This window comes from Bos indicus, chromosome 11 (assembly GCF_029378745.1).
Source record: "Bos indicus isolate NIAB-ARS_2022 breed Sahiwal x Tharparkar chromosome 11, NIAB-ARS_B.indTharparkar_mat_pri_1.0, whole genome shotgun sequence".
Classification (NCBI taxonomy): Eukaryota; Metazoa; Chordata; class Mammalia; order Artiodactyla; family Bovidae; genus Bos; species Bos indicus.
In genome coordinates, this window is record NC_091770.1 from 105,885,170 (window position 1) to 105,902,588 (window position 17,419).

General features: G+C 62.4%; 1 protein-coding gene across 16 annotated transcripts in view; it reads left to right on the forward strand.

Moving 5' to 3' along the window:
* GRIN1 (glutamate ionotropic receptor NMDA type subunit 1) overlaps window positions 1-17,419 on the forward strand; it is a 26,229-nt gene continuing 8,810 nt past the window's right edge. For 6 of the 16 annotated variants that reach the window (XM_070799718.1, XM_070799721.1, XM_070799724.1 and 3 more), the window contains exons 1-9: window positions 2-713; window positions 2,935-3,069; window positions 5,846-6,022; window positions 7,883-7,945; window positions 8,646-8,746; window positions 14,457-14,578; window positions 14,649-14,823; window positions 16,467-16,611; window positions 16,708-16,791. In XM_070799718.1, the coding sequence (XP_070655819.1) occupies window positions 456-713; window positions 2,935-3,069; window positions 5,846-6,022; window positions 7,883-7,945; window positions 8,646-8,746; window positions 14,457-14,578; window positions 14,649-14,823; window positions 16,467-16,611; window positions 16,708-16,791 (1,260 nt within the window). In that variant the 5' untranslated portion in view covers window positions 2-455. Of the gene's footprint in view, window positions 714-2,934; window positions 3,070-5,845; window positions 6,023-7,882; window positions 7,946-8,645; window positions 8,747-14,456; window positions 14,579-14,648; window positions 14,824-16,466; window positions 16,612-16,707; window positions 16,792-17,419 lie in introns of all 16 variants that reach the window. The other 10 variants (XM_070799719.1, XM_070799723.1, XM_070799726.1 and 7 more) reach the window with 5 other exon arrangements.

Consider the following 17,419-nt stretch of genomic DNA (forward strand, 5'->3'; position numbering starts at 1 on the left):
CTGGCGCGGGAGGCGCCCCCGCTCTGGCTCCGCGTTGGGAAGCGGGGGCGGCAGGAGGGGCAGGCGACGCTGGTCCCGCTCGCTGCTCCGCAGTCGCCGCAGCCGCCGCAGCATTGGAACCGGGACCAGCGAAGCCCGCGGAGGAGCTGCCGCCGCCGTGTCCTCGCGGCGCGGGGCACCCGGAGCTGCAGCGAGACCCGCTTCAGCACCGCGGACAGCGCCCGCCGCCCGGGCCGCGCGCCGGGGACCCACGCGCGCCGGGGGCCGCCCGGCTGGCCGAAGCCTCGCGGCACGCGTCCCTCTCGCGGGTGTCGCAGGACTAAGGCTCCTGGGGAAGACGCGGCGCCCTCCGTCCACGGGATCGGGCGCGCGCAGGACGGCCGGGGCTTCCCGCTGGGGATGCACCGAGGGCCCCGTGTTCTCGCTGCCCAGAGTCAGGGCGCCGCCCGGAGCCCATGAGCACCATGCGCCTGCTGACTCTCGCCCTGCTTTTCTCCTGCTCCTTCGCCCGCGCCGCCTGCGACCCCAAGATCGTCAACATTGGCGCGGTGCTGAGCACGCGGAAGCACGAGCAGATGTTCCGCGAGGCTGTGAATCAGGCCAACAAGCGGCATGGCTCCTGGAAGATCCAGCTCAACGCCACCTCCGTCACCCACAAGCCCAACGCCATCCAGATGGCCCTGTCGGTGTGCGAAGACCTCATCTCCAGCCAGGTGCCCGCCCCCGCCCCCCGCCGGGCTCACGCGGTGCCGGCCCCTCCCCCTCCCCCACCCTTCCCCCCATCCTCCTGGCTTCACCCTCCTTCCCTGCCGCTGTCCCCGTTTCATTCCATCCTTCCGTCGCCCTCTCGCTCCCCTTGAGAAAGGACCCAGAGGGCTGGTCTTGTCAGCAGCTGAACACCGAGCCGTCAGCTCTGTGTCGGCCCCATACCAACCGCCTGCCACCGGGGCTTGCCCTCACCAGGCGTCCAGCTGGTGTGTGTGGACGTGTGGCCGTTTGTTTGGTCACTGTGTTGTCAGGGTGGTGGCGGGCATCCTGGGCCGCCCACGAGGTGCTGGCCTAGCCGCACGCAGGGTGCAGGGCTTTAAACCAGATGGGGCCCGGGGCCATCTTTATTCCTTCTTGGAGACCTCCATCCCTTCACCCTCCCCTGCCCCCATCCACAGTACTGCTTGACAGGGGAAATGGCCCACGTGTTGAAGCAGGGTGCTCTCTGGGGTGGGGATGGGGACGACCTGTGTGGGAGGCACCAGGGCTCAGCGGCTGGCAGCCCGCACTGTGGGGGGGAGGACACAACTGGGGATTTTGCCTGCAGAGCTGTCCGCCCCCGGCTCCGCGCCTGCTGCATCCCAATGAGGCAGCCCAATCACTGCAATGCAGCCCTTTATGTAAGAGGCGGACCGACCCCGGTCCCAGTGCTGCTCACACACACTCACCTGACAGGCGTGCCACATCCACAGACACTCATGCTCACATGTGCAAACATATTCATCCACGTTTGTGCACAGAGATGCGTAGACTTAAACTAGTGCCCACTCATGCGTGTTGGCATTGGGTAATCCACTGCACACCCATTAACACAGACGCCCACTCCCACGCATCTCCATGGGCACATGCATTCCTGTGCCAGATATGCAAACACGTGCTCAGACATGCTCAAGCGTGCACACACATGCACATACACAAGTAGACATGCTGGGGCATGCCGTACACACACACACCCCCAGCACACACTCGTGAGCACCGGCATGGTCACACTCATGCACACACATGCTCAGGCAAACACTGACCAGCCACCTCTGGATGAGATGGGGTCAGGGAGGGAGATGGGGTAGGGCCCTTATGGGGATCCCTCCTCCAACTCACAGCTTTGCTGCCTGTGGGCACCGTTCTCCCAGGGAATAGCCAGTGCCGGGAGCCACGGTGACAGCAGTAGCTTTCACTCACTGTCACACGCTGTGGGCCAGGCATGGGCATGGCAGCCATCACCCCCACCACGTGGGGCCAGCACACTCCCACCCATTTGCAGAAGCAGGGGAGCCCTGTGGCTCAGACAGGGGAAGGCACAAATGGGACAGACAGGGCCTTCCAATCCAAGGGCAGCTCAGAACTACCGGGCCTTCTGCTCCATCTCCCTGCCTCGGGCGCTGAGCCACTGGTCCAGGCGGGAAGTCCAAGCCTCCTTGAGGATGTGGTCGGTGCTCAAGTCAGCACTGCATCCAGCTCAAACCAAGTGGGGCTCAGCCTGCTGCTGGAACACATCAGCAAAAGGCCTGGGCCTCTGGATGGCTCCTTGTCCAGCTTCTCCCACTAATTCCTAATTCTTGGTCTGTAATGCTCCATGCAGGCCTTCTGGAGGCACCCTCCATCTCTGGAGCATTAGCCTCTGTCCACCTCTGACCCAGGATGGGGGGTAGTGGGAGCTCTGGGTGTGGGTCTCCCCGGCCCACAGCGTGGTGGCACGTACAGCCCCAGACAGGACTAAGACTGGCCTTCGTCCTCCCGTGCAGCTCAGGGCAGCCCCCCAGCGTGAGGGGCAGGAGGGGAGGCCCCGGACAGTAGGAGCATGGGGAGCAGTCTGTCATCTCCCTGTGTGTCTTCTTAGACCTTGGAGTCTTGTTTTTAAATTGTTTTTTGTTTTGCTGTGCTGCGTCTTAGCTGTGACACTTGGAATCTTTAGTTGCGATATGTGGGATCTGGTTCCCTGACCAGGGCTTGCACCCAGGCCCCCTGCACTGGGAGTGAAGTCCCAGCTACTGCACCACCAGGGAAGTCCAAGCCCCTGGAGTCTTGCTCTCTCTCCGCCTCCAGACGAGGCACCAGTGCCCCCGATACAGCCCTGCCCGCCGAGCTCCACCCCTGCTGCTGGCCGGCGGCTCTGGGGCAGGGCCTCCCGCTTCCCGCGCGGGCTGACTGTGTCCCCTGTGCCCGCAGGTCTACGCCATCCTAGTTAGCCACCCACCTACCCCCAACGACCACTTCACACCCACCCCCGTCTCCTACACGGCCGGCTTCTACCGCATCCCTGTCCTGGGGCTGACCACGCGCATGTCCATCTACTCAGACAAGGTAAGCCTGACCGCTGTGCCCCGTGGGCAGAGCCAGGGCCACCAGCAGCTTCCCGGGGAGAGGGTGCAGGGCACAGGCAGAGGGGCTCAGACCATGGGCTCTGGGCTCCAGATGATATATTCAGGCACACTCACAACTCACACCAGAATACAGTCTCACAGAGACACACAAACTCACCCACACACATGCACACCAGTACACACTCATAGCACTCACACTCACACAAACTCACAGATGCGAACATATCTGTACACTCACGCCTACACACACACAGTCACACACAGTCACAAGGACATTCACCTGCTCTTACATACGCATACCCTGATGTTCACACGTGTACTCACACCATCACCCACTCATTCATGCTTGTTTGCACACTCACATAAAACCACTGTGTTCACTCCCCCACACTCATGCCCCATCACACTCTGTGCCAGGACCACACTCACACACACTCACATGCACACTCACAGTGACACACGCCCGCACACACTCAGGCACACAGCCCACTGACAGGTGACAGGTGCCAAAAGCAAGCCCTGGGAAGCGGCAGAGGCCCTCGTGGGTCAGAAGAGGGACAGATGGGGCAGCTTCGTGGACCGCAGAGCAGGGGCACTTGGAAAAGGGGTTCTCCAGGAGGAGGAGATGCCCAGAGGGGCAGCGACGCCAGGGACCAGCCCCCACTAGAGGGTGCAGCTGCGACGCCAGGGACCAGCCCCCACTAGAGGATGCAGCTGGAAGAGGGTGGAACTTGGTGCCAGGTGAACCGAGGAGGCAGCTCACGGCTAGGGGCCGGTCTGGGGATTGCGGTCCTCAGGGCTGCCTCGTGGCCCTTGGGCTGGGGGTCTGGCTGGAGCCGTCTAATCGTGGAGCAGCAGCTGGGAGAGTCGAGAGGTCCCCGAGTCAGGCTGGCAGGAAACTCGCCCCCAGAGCAGTGGGGAACGTGCGCTGGCTCACACAGCTCTCCCGCAGGGCCTGCCCCAACTCTGAGAGGACCAGTCAGCTGGGAGCAAATGCCACCAAGAGGCTGGGGGGGTGGTTGGCCCGCTCCACGTTACCCTCCAGGCCTGGGGCCTCCTGAGTGCTCAGTCGCTCAGTCGTGTCCGACTCTGCAACCCCATGGACTGCAGTCTGCCTGGCTCCTCTGTCCATGGGATCCTCCAGGCGAGAACACTGGGTGGGCCACCTGCAGACAGACCGTGGACTCTGGCTCGGTGTCTGAGCAGAGGGGCAGAGGGCTGGGCTCTTGGGAGCCTTCCAGCTCTCCCCATCTTCTCCAGATTCATCCTGTCCAGAGCCCCAGGCTCTAGATAACACCGCTGAATCACAGAGGTCATCTCAGCCAGGCCCGGGTGTCCAGGGAGGTCAGGGACAACGGGGCAACGGCAAAGTGAGAGCAGAGTGAGGGAGCCTCTGGGATGACCCCCACGGGAGGAGGCCGGCGGAGGCCGGGGCAGCCCCTCTTCCTGAGGCTCTGAAAACCACAGTCACAGCAGAGCCTCCCGAGCTGCTCAGAGGCACGTACCCCTCAGCCGTGAGTGGAGGGCTCCCTCCTGTGCCTTCCAGCCTCTGCCTTCCGCACCTCTCTGGGCATCAGGCCCGAAAAGTGCCTCCAGGGAGGACAGCAGCCGTGCGCCCAGAGAGGCCAGGGCAGGGAGCTCTCTCCCGGGCAGGACGCGGGCCTTCACGGGCTCCCACCCCAGATCCAGACCATGGCCCAGCACGAGGGCACACCTAGCGGCCGGACCTTAGAGCTCCACCCTGACCCTTCTAGAGTCTGTGCCCAGCAAGCGGGCCAGAACAACCTGGGTCAGAGCCAGTCCAACACCCCAGCCACAACGCCCTGGCAGCCGTGTCACCTGCCGGAGGACAGACAGAGGCAAAGGGGCGTTCTTGAGCCCAGATTCCAAGTCCCGAAGAGGGAGCAGACGAACCCCTGGTTCAGGGTGGTCCCTAGGAGCCCTGCTCCCTGGACAGACGCAGAGGCTCCGCATTGAGGAGGGTAGAGCCTGCTCATCCCCTGCCCACAGGCGGCACCCTCAGAGAAGCAGGCGGGGCAGGGTGTGGGCCAGACCAACAACCTCAACGAGGCCAAGAGACAGCAGTGTAGCCCCAAGAGGGAGGTTTCCTCAGAAAGACGGTTATACAAATTCAAGAAGGACCCGTGGGGGTCTCTGCGATGCTGGGCGTCAGCAAGAACTTTCTGAGCCCGAGTAGCTGAGCTGGAGTGTCTGCGAAGAGGTGGGGAGTCACCCCAGGAAAAATTCCACAAACCCCCTGCCCAGTCTCAGTCAGGGGGCTGGTGGGCAAGCCGAGCCTGTTTCTCAGATGAGATGATGTGGGGTGCGGAGAAGTCACAGTGGGCGGGGAGGAGTCGGGGAAGCGGGGCCCCCGGGTCCGGGGACTGGACGCCGCGAGCAGGACCAGAGACCTGGCAGGATCTCCAACGCGTGCGCCCGGGCGGCAGTCCGAGCCCCGCGCGCCCTGGCGGGGTTCTCCAAAGCGCGCCCTCACTTCTACGGCCCGAGAGCCCTGGCAGGGTCTCGAAAGCGCGCGCCCTGGCGCGGTCTCCAACTCCCGCCCTGGCGGGGGTCTCCAGCGCGCGCCCTGGCGGGGATCTCCAAAGCGCGCCCTCACCTCTACAGCCCGCGCGCCCAAGCGGGGTCTCAAACGCGCGCGCCCTGGCGGGGTCTCGAACGCGCGCGCCCTGGCGGGGTCTCCGGCGCGCGCCTCGGCGGGGTCTCCGGCCGCGCCTCAGCCCTGCTGTGCCCCGCAGAGCATCCACCTGAGCTTCCTGCGCACCGTGCCGCCCTACTCCCACCAGTCCAGCGTGTGGTTCGAGATGATGCGCGTCTACAGCTGGAACCACGTCATCCTCCTGGTCAGCGACGACCACGAGGGCCGGGCGGCGCAGAAACGCCTGGAGACGCTGCTGGAGGAGCGCGAGTCCAAGGTGAGGCCCGGGCCGGGGCGCCGCGCGCAGGAGCAGGAGCCGGCGAGCCGCCGCTGTGTCTGTGGCCCGTGTGAACACCCTTCTCTTTCCATCGTGCATGGTCAGCACCACTCCGTCTGGCGAGCGCCCGCCCCAGCCTGTCCTCGGCTCATTTCACTCGCTTTTGCCATTAGTCGAAATCTCCTTCGTGTCAGTCCCTGCGGGGCGAGGGCAGGACCACCTGGAGCTCCGCAAACACCCCGCCCCGCCCCCTCCCCTCCCCCAGCCCGCTCAGGCCCCAGGCTCTGAACTCACTCGGGGGCGCCATCTCGCCCCCACACAGCCCCTAGGGCTCCCCCTCAGTGCGGTGGCCCCACGCGCCGCGTCCCCTCTGCTGTGACCCCTCTGTGTCCTCTTGCTGGCCTCACTGCCGCAGCTGCCCTCCGCCTAGCCGCTGCCTGTCAACCTCACAGAAGCCCCATCCAGGGAAGTCTGCCAGCCCCACACCCAGTCTTGGCCCTGCCCCTCTTCGGCCCCTTCTCTCCTTCCCGCCCAGGCTCTGGACCCCTCCTGGGGACCAGTTAGGTGCCTGCTTCTAATTGACTGTTCTTGTCCAGCTGACCCCCACCCCTAGGGCGGCGGCAAGACCAGAGTGGTGTTTCTGGGGGTCCAGGTGACCCCCCCCCTTGTCCACCCGCACTGCCAGAGGAAGCCCAGGGTCCCGCCTCCACCCAGCCCACAGCCCTGGGTGCTCCGCACCCGGGCTGTGCCCCTCCCGGGTTGGGTGGTGGCCAAGCCGGGCAGAGAGGCCCAGGCTGGGGAGGGCCCCGGGAAGCCAGACCAAGGGGTGGCGGGTGCACGCGCTGTGTGCAGAGGCGGAGTTGGCTTCAATAAGCTGAGTGCCAACCCAGGCTCCCCCCAAGGTGCCATAGGCCCCAAAGGGAAGGGCGGGCACTGGCTGGGGGGAAGCAGAGGGCAGAACCAGAGGGCCCTGGGGGTCTTGCTTTAGGGGACGGGCTGAACCTGGGAGGGAGGGCTGGCTCCCAGGGCTGCAGTAGGCGGGCGTGTCCCCTCCCGGGGTGGCTGCACGCATGCCCAGTGCACGCTCACACACACACGCTCCCTCTCTCAGGCGCATGCGGTTGCTCCCAAGACCATCCACTCACACTCCCGCCGTCCCAGACTCAGGCCCCAGGGGCCCTCCGCCCCCCTGGAGGTCCAGCAGGCTCACAAGTGGCGTGTGCCCATGAGCAGGCTCACCCCGAATTCACACTCAGGTGCCTGCACGCACACGTGCTAGACGCGCTGACCCCCACCCCGCCCCTGCCGCAGGCTCACTAGGCCGACATGCACGCATGGACGCCCACAGACGCGCCTGTGCTCACAAACTCCCGTCCTAACTGCTCAGTGCCCGGGGGCGGCAGGGCATCCGCCACGCGTGTCAGCGAGGGCAGGACCCTGGGCCTCCCAGAGGGGCAGAAGGGGTGCTGGGGGAGGGGACACCACCCCATTCAGGACTCCCATGGCTGGGGGGGTGCGGCGGGGACCCCATGGCAGGTGCATGGCAGGGTTGGGGGCAGGAGGGATCCCCAGGGGGTGTGTTTCGTTTGGACGCAGACAGGGCTTCCTTCTCTCCTGAGCTTGACCATTTCCACGAGTGCAACTCCATGCAGGCAGGGAGCCTTGGTGGCCCCCTCAGCCCGCACCCCTGCCCCGTCCCAGCCCCAGCCCCGCCCCGGCCTAGGTGTTTGCGAGCTCCAGGTACGTGCCCGTCTGCAGACGTGCCGAGGAGGTGGTGTGATTGCTTTAGCGCCGTCATTTTCAACCGTTTATAATCTTCTTCTGTGTCTGCATATTTTCTCTGTGCACATTATTCATCAGAGTAAAAAAAGGAACTATGAAAGCCTCGACCAACTGTCCTATGACCACAAGCGCGGACCCAAGGTATATTTGCATGGACGTGCACGCCACCCACGACTAGGGAGCCCCGGCCGGGCGCCCCGGCCACCAGGGCTGCCGTGGGCCCGGCCGCGCCATGCCGCGGCCGAGCAGACAGGAAGGAGAGCCCGGTCCAGAGCAGGCAGCCTAGGCAGGAGAGGCCAGTGCTGGCCGCCGGGCCCCCGCCCGCAGGCGGCCCGCAGGAGGAGCGGCTCTCTGGGGAGTGCATGTGAATCTCCGGGCCCCCGGGTTTCCTCGCGGAACCCAGGAGGGAGCCCGCCTGCCCGCCTGCAGTCCAGTCCGGGCCGCTCCCGCAGGGCCGGCGGACAGGCCCCGGAGGACCTCCCGAGGTTTTGGAAAAGGCGGCCCGTCTCCGCCGTTTTGGATTGCGTTCCAAAACTTTCCTGTTTCCTGTCCGCTGCACGCCTCTTTCTGAGTCTCGGTCCACTTCAACTTGCATGCTCAGTGCAAAAGTGAGGCCAGGAGTGAGAGGAGAGCGCGGAGCGCAGAGAGCGAGCAGGAGCGCGAGCGGAGGACGCAGGAAGGCCGGCAGCAGGGCAGGCAGATGGCAGCGCAGGCGGCAGGCAGGCCGCGGCGGCCCTAGGGCGCGGCCTCGGGGTTCCTAGCGGCTGCAGCTCGACTCTCGCCCCTGAGGCGCTGTGTCCCCCGCCCCGGCCTCCCGCTAACGCTCCTGCTCGCACTGCAGGCGGAGAAGGTGCTGCAGTTCGACCCGGGGACCAAGAACGTGACGGCGCTGCTGCTGGAGGCGCGGGAGCTGGAGGCCCGGGTCATCATACTCTCCGCCAGGTGAGGCCAGGCTGGGCCGTCCACCCCGGCCCCCTCGGGGCCAGGCCCAGGGTGCGCCCTGCTGATGTACGGCTTTGCCTCCCAAACGCCCCCTGCCCCCCACACGCACACACAGGGCCTTGAGGACAGCAGAGGGATAAGCCCCTGCCCTTAAGAAGGCAGAGGTGGTCTGGGCAGTAGTGGCTGACCGGGGTTCCGGGAGCTGGTCAGGGAGGGGTCCCAGGGAGGGGACGAGGGGCCTGCAGAGAAGGCCCATGGCAGGGAGAGGCCGGGGCCCTGGGGTGGAAGGGTTGGAGCGGCCGGACTAGGCAGCTACGAGAAGGGAACCGGTTAGGGACCTAACCCCTGGCTGCTGCTGGAGGGGCCTGGCCCCACCGTGACCTTGGAGCTGAGCCCCAGTAAAAGCCTGCCTTTGTGCAAATGCCTCTGTCCTGCGAAGGGAAGGCCAAGCCGCCAGAAATAGGAAACGGCAGTGCCCTGCTCCGTGGGACATGGGGGGCCTGGGAGACCCACCACACTGTCCGCCTGTCCCAGAAGCTTTGCAGGCTCCAGTGGGGGTGAGACCCGGGGTGCCCCGCCTCCTGTCTCCCTGGGATGGAGCCTGCTCCTTGGGCTGGAAGGCAGTGAGCAGGCACTAATCCCCGACCAGGCACACACAGCACACGCACTCACACACATCCACTGAACACACAGAACCCACATGCTGTCCACACATGCACCGCACACACATGTGCACGCGACCCGCTTCTCTGCCCTCGTGTACACATGTATGTGCCACATACACAGGACACTCACACACACATAGGCAACCGCCACACACCACACACGCACACTCACAGGACACTCACATACACACACAGGCACACCGCCACACACCACACACACACACTCACAGGACAATCACACACACACACAGGCACACCGCCACACACCACACACGCACGCACTCACAGGACACTCACACACACACACACAGGCAACCGCCACACACCACACACGCACGCACTCACAGGACACTCACACACACACACAGGCAACCGCCACACACCACACACACCCACTCACAGGACACTCACATACACACACAGGCACACCGCCACACACCACACACACACACACTCACAGGACACTCACACACACACACAGGCACACCGCCACACACCACACATGCATGCACTCACAGGACACTCACACACACACACAGGCACACTGCCACACACCACACACGCACGCACTCACAGGACACTCACACACACACACAGGCACACCGCCACACACCACACACACCCACTCACAGGACACTCACACACACATAGGCAACTGCCACACACCACACACGCACACTCACAGGACACTCACACACAGGCACACCGCCACACACCACACACGCACGCACTCACAGGACACTCACACACACACACAGGCAACCGCCACACACCACACACGCATGCACTCACAGGACACTCACACACACACACAGGCAACGGCCACACACCACACACGCACGCACTCACAGGACACTCACACACACACACAGGCAACCGCCACACACCACACACGCACGCACTCACAGGACACTCACACACACAGGCACACCGCCACACACCACACACACACACACTCACAGGACACTCACACACACACACAGGCAACCGCCACACACCACACACACACACTCACAGGACACTCATATACACACACAGGCAACTGCCACACACCACACACGCACGCACTCACAGAACACTCACACACACACACAGGCACACCGCCACACACCACACACACACGCACTCACAGGACATTCATATACACACAGGCAACTGCCACACACCACACACACACACACTCACAGGACACTCATATACACACAGGCACACCGCCACACACCACACACACACACACTCACAGGACACTCGAACACACAAACAGGCACACCTCAACACACCACACACACACACTCACAGGACACTCATATACACACAGGCACACCGCCACACACAAAACACACACACACTCACAAGACACTCGAACACATACAGGCACACCGCCACACACCACACACACACACTCACAGGACACTCACACACACACACAGGCACACCGCCACACACCACACACACACGCAATCACAGGACACTCATATACACACAGGCACACCACCACACACCACACACACACACACTCACAAGACACTCGAACACACACAGGCACACCACCACACACCACACACATACACACTCACAGGACACTCACACACACACACAGGCACACCGCCACACACCACACACACACTCACAGGACACTCGAACACACACAAGCACACCGCCACACACCACACACACACGCACTCACAGGACACTCGACCATACACAGGCACACCGCCACACACCACACACACACACACTCACAGGACACTCATATACACACAGGCACACCGCCACACACCACACACACACACACTCATAAGACACTTGAACACATACAGGCACACCTCAACACACCACACACACACGCACTCACAGGACACTCACACACACACAGGCAATTGCCACACACCACACACACACACACTCACAGGACACTCGAACACACACAGGCAACCGCCACACACCAAACACACACGCACACACAAGACACTCATATACACACAGGCACACCGGCACACACCACACACGCACGCAATCACAAGACACTCGAACACACACAGGCACACCTCAACACACCACACACACACACTCACAGGACACTCACACACACACACACACAGGCACACCACACACACACGCACTCACAAGACACTCAAACACATACAGGCACACCGCCACACATCACACACACACACTCACAGGACACACACACACACACACAGGCACACCGCCACACACCACACACACACACACACTCACAGGACACTCACACACACACACAGGCACACCGCCACACACCACACACACACACACTCACAGGACATTCGAACACACACAGGCACACCGCCACACACCACACACACACACACTCACAGGACACTCGAACAACCAGGCACACCGCCACACACCACACACACACACACTCACAGGACACTCGACCATACACAGGCACACCGCCACACACCACACACACACACACTCACAGGACACTCATATACACACAGGCACACCGCCACACACCACACACACACACACTCATAAGACACTTGAACACATACAGGCACACCTCAACACACCACACACACACGCACTCACAGGACACTCACACACACACAGGCAATTGCCACACACCACACACACACACACTCACAGGACACTCGAACACACACAGGCAACCGCCACACACCAAACACACACGCACACACAAGACACTCATATACACACAGGCACACCGGCACACACCACACATGCATGCAATCACAAGACACTCGAACACACACAGGCACACCTCAACACACCACACACACACACTCACAGGACACTCACACACACACACACAGGCACACCACACACACACGCACTCACAAGACACTCAAACACATACAGGCACACCGCCACACATCACACACACACACAGGACACTCACACACACACACAGGCACACCGCCACACACCACACACGCACACACACTCAGAGGACACTCACACACACACAGGCAACCGCCACACAACACACACACACACACTCACAAGACACTCATACACACACACAAGCACACTGCCACACACCACACATACACACACTCAAGACACTCGTACCCACACAGGCACACCGCCACACACCACACACACACACTCACAAACACGTGCTCACCTAGACACATGAGCAGACACACCACACCGGCACACGCCCCACAGCGGCACACATGTGCTCACAAACATAGACGTGTGTGCCACACAGTGCACAGGCCCTGCGCATGCACATACACTGCCCACCGAGGCACAGCGTTCACCAACCACATGCCCACCTCTTGAATCCACTCACGGCCTCTGGATTTCAAGTGGGAAGGAATCCGCGCCCTCACACACAGGACCTTGGAGCAGAGAGGCCAGAGTCCCACGGCAGGAGGAAACCAGCCGGCCCGGCACAGTCCGCCCCTGGAGCCCAGGGATGCCAGCAGTCCCCTGGGCAGGGCCGCTGCAGCCCTGGCTCACCCTGTCCCCAACCCGACACCCCCGTCTCCTCCTCACGAAGTCTGTTGAGAGCATTTTGCAGAGAAACCTCATTAAGCCAGTCTTAACTTTTGACCAGTTTTATATTGAGCATGTCAGAATTTCTAATTTGTTTCCAAAACTTTTTTTAAAAGTAATCCTCCTGAAATTGTCTTTACTGGGATCAGTTATTTCCATAAAACAGTTTGACGTCGATCAGGCTTTTGTCTGCAACTGCTTTCCTGAAGGTATCGATTTACACAGACACAAGCGTAGGTGTGTGCTCACCACCAAGTCCAACCTCACAGACTTGGATGTGAGCAAACGGGCCTCTCCACCAGGCCTTGGGGGTGCCGCGCCCCGACATGCACGCGCTGGTGCTGCCAGCCGTCTTGGCTGGGTGCAGCCTGAAGCACCTCTATTTTGGGTGGCGTTCTTGTTTAAAGCAAACACTGAAGGTTTGGATCTTGCCCTGAGAGAATTGGGGCTGACCCCCTAGGGTCCCTAGGGCTGCCTGGGTTTTCTGCATCAGCCGTTGTAAAAATAACCCCGCCCTCGGACCATCTCCTGAACTGCATTGTCCCCCACTGCCCATGCATTAGAGAAGCAAAGTGTCCGTCGTGTCCGGGGTCAAGTTCCACCCTGCAGGGAAGAGGAGGTGGGAGTGCCATCAGGCCCAGGGTGCTTGTCCTGACCAAGGGGAGCCCAGCCCTAGGGGACGGGATCCACAGAGGCTCAGCTGTGAGGAAACACCAAGAGCTCAGGGCAACGTGTGCCTACAAGGTGAGGCCTGTGCTCTGTCCTGCCAGGGGCTCTGCCCTGGCTGGCAGGGAGAGCACCCAGGGCTGGGCACCCAGAGATGCTTGTTCAGACTCCAAAAGGGAGAGTAGGTGCCCTCATCCCCCCAGTGGCTTCTGCTGCAAGGCTCAGGGCAGCACCCTGGCACTTGGTCCCAGCAGCATCCAGAAAGGTCCCAGCCTTTCAGTTCACAAGTTCAGGCATGGAACAAGAGGGGTGTGGTTTGCCCAGGAAACTGCAGGAGCACGGGCTCAGGGGTGGATTATCAGACATAGACCTGACCCTCCGCTTCCCACCGTGTGCCTTGGCTCCTCAGTCCCTGTCCTGCCAGGGATCATGTTCTGCCTGCCTCACAGGGAGGTTCTGAGAATTAAATACAAAGGTGCGTGGAAAGCATTCAGAATAGTGTCTGGTACGGGTGAGCAAGTTATCCATCAATAATGAGCCACCACCATCCGTGTCACCCTAACCCTGTCCACAAGAGCAGGGGGCCAGCAAGAGACCTCTGGCAAGCTCTGGGGGTCTGGGCCCCACCGCATCACTTCGGGGCTAGTCTTCGGGCCCAGGTGCAGTGCCGGCTGAGGGAGGGGCCGGGGTGGGGGCTGCCCCCATCTCTGCAGTGCCTCCAGAGCTCCCTGCAGACGAGGGGCGGGGGGAGGGGGAGAGGCAGGGGAAGGACACGCTGTGGAGGGGGACCTGGGAGTCGAGCAGCCGCCGCCGGCCGCGGGTGGGGAGAGCTGGAGTCCTGGCCGTCACCCCGCTCTGCCCCACAGCGAGGACGACGCTGCCACCGTGTACCGCGCAGCCGCGATGCTGAACATGACGGGCTCGGGGTACGTGTGGCTGGTGGGGGAGCGCGAGATCTCGGGGAACGCCCTGCGCTACGCCCCGGACGGTGAGTGCTGGGCTCCCGGGTCCCGGCGGGCAGGGGTCCCCCGCGGGCTCTAAGCCAGCTCTCGCCCCAGGCATCATCGGGCTGCAGCTCATCAACGGCAAGAACGAGTCGGCGCACATCAGCGACGCCGTGGGCGTGGTGGCCCAGGCCGTGCACGAGCTGCTCGAGAAGGAGAACATCACCGACCCGCCGCGGGGCTGTGTGGGCAACACCAACATCTGGAAGACCGGGCCGCTCTTCAAGAGGTAGGCGGGGCCACTCTCCAAGAGGTGGGCGGGGCCACTCGGTGGGGCCGCCCCCGGAGATGGGCGGGGCCGCTCTTCCAGGGCGGGCGGGGCCGCCCTCCAGAGTGGGCGGGGCCACTCTTGCAGGGTGCGCGAACTGATCTAATGCGGACTTGGTCCCTCTCTTCAAGAGGTGGGCAGGTCCGCCCCTCAGGGTGGGCGGGGCCGTTCTCTGAGTGGGTGGGACCGCCGTTCCCAGGTGGGCGGGGCCGCTCGTCAAGAGGTGGGCGGGGCCACTCTTCCAGGGTGGGCGTGTCTGATCCGTCTGAAGCGGGAGGGGCCACTCTTCCAGGGTGGGCGGGGTCGCTCTGAGGTGGGCGGGGCCGCTCCGTCTGAGGGGGTGGGGCCGCTCCGTCTGAGTGGGTGGGGCCGCCCGTCTAGGGTGGGAGGGCCACCGTTCCGGCACCCGAAGAGTCGCTCCAGCCCAGCGTGCTGCGGCTACAAACACAGCCTCCTTCCCCGCTCCTCTCTGTCCCCACTTTGTCTCCATCCTCACCTCCATCCCCGCTGTGATAACCATCTGGTCCATTTCCAACACTGACACCATCGCCTCGAATGTCACAGAAGCATGGCTGCCTCCATTGCCCCTGTCCCCACCTTTAAACACTGCAGCCAACCTGAGACGCCACCCCAGCCACCAGGATGACTAATAGCCCTGGGGAAGAGGATCCTGCCTCAGGCGGGCACTGGGAGCTTCCTCAGGCCCAGGAGGTCAGACAAGGATTTGGGGGATGGCACCCAAGCCTGCTTCCCTGGTGACTCAGATGGTAAAGAATCCGTCTGCGATACAGGAGACCTGGGTTCGATCCCTGGGTTGGGAAGATCCCCTGCAGGAGGGCATGGCAACTCACTCCAGTATTCTTGCCTGGAGAATCCCCATGGACAGAGGAGTCTGGAGGGCTACAGTCCATGGGGTCTTAAAGAGTTGGACAGACTGAGTGACTAAGCACATCCAAGTCTGCCGAGAGCCAGGGTTGGCAAGATACACAGTGAGTGGCTGCAGCAGGGCAGGAGTTAACACACAGAACCCTGGACACTGTGCGACTAGTATGGGGAGGCCCAGTCCATCACCAACACCCACCCCCAAGTAGCAGGTGAAGAGTCCTGGTCCATAGTGCCCACAGCAGGAGCACACACAACTGCAGACATGCAGCATATGTGCACATAGGCGCATGCGTGTATATGCAGATTCGGAGAGGCTCATGGAACATCACACCTGTGCCACAAGTACATGCACAGGGCTGCACCCCATACAAAGATCTTGTGTGTGCACACATATATGGCCCAGTGGACACACCACACACACACACACACTCACGTGTGCACATGCAGGAAGATGAGACCTCAACCCAGCCTCTTCCACTCACTGGTGAATGGGCCACCGAGTCCTACCTGGGCTTCTGCCACCTCATCTGTAAAGCTGTGAGAATCAAACGTCCTAGCCCACAGGAACCCCTCAAAACAGGGTCTAGAGCCAAGGAGCTGCTTGGCTGATGTGGCTGTGCTGTCCATCTGGCACCGGCGGACGGGCTCACCATCCAGGCAGCTCACGGTGGGAGCGGGGATTGCATCCCTGATTGTTCCAACCACACTTCCCTCTCCAGGGTTCTGATGTCTTCCAAGTATGCAGACGGGGTGACCGGCCGTGTGGAATTCAATGAGGATGGGGACCGGAAGTTTGCCAACTACAGCATCATGAACCTGCAGAACCGCAAGCTGGTACAAGTGGGCATCTACAACGGCACTCATGTAGGTGGGGGTCATGAGGGGGTGGGGGCTGGGGCCTTAGGGTCCTGGGGCCGAGACCCCTGCGTGGCCACCTCCATCTCATACTCCCACCCCCAGGTCATTCCCAATGACAGGAAGATCATCTGGCCGGGTGGAGAGACTGAGAAACCTCGCGGCTATCAGATGTCCACCAGGTTGAAGGTGGGGGCCCCGCCTCCCTGCCCCAGTCTCTGTACGCCGTAGCCTCCATCCTGTGCCACGGGTGCAGAGGGGACAGTGAGGGCCCTGAAAGTGACTACAGGTCCTGAGACCAGCCCAGCACCCACAGCCACTGCACACACCTGGCGCGGCGGAGGGGCAGGGAGAGGGAGTGGGTGCAGGAGAGGAAGCCCAGCTCCCCGGCCCCTCCTGACCCCATCCCGCTTAAGCCTGGGACAGCCATGTGGACCTGGGCTCCCCTGGGGACGAGGGACAGACGGTTGGTCTTTCTGTGGACTTCAGTACTCTGAGTGCTGAGCCCCAGTCCTGGAGATGATGCCCCCACACTCTTCGGCACTCCTCCAGGTGGTCCCAGCCCACCGCCCACCCTTGGCCTTCCTGGCCTCCTGCTGGGACTGGCTCAGACTGTCCTTCTGAGCCGGGTCTCCCCGAGCTGGCCAGCCCCTCTGTGACTCACTGGGCCTCTGGGAGCCCCTCCCCTGGGACCTCATCTCTCACAGCTTCTCTTCCTCATCCCGACTCTGCTACACTCCTTCAGGCTCATCCCAGGATGCCTCCCAAGAGTCCCTCCCACACTGACCCACACCAGCATCAGGCTGGTACCTGAGCT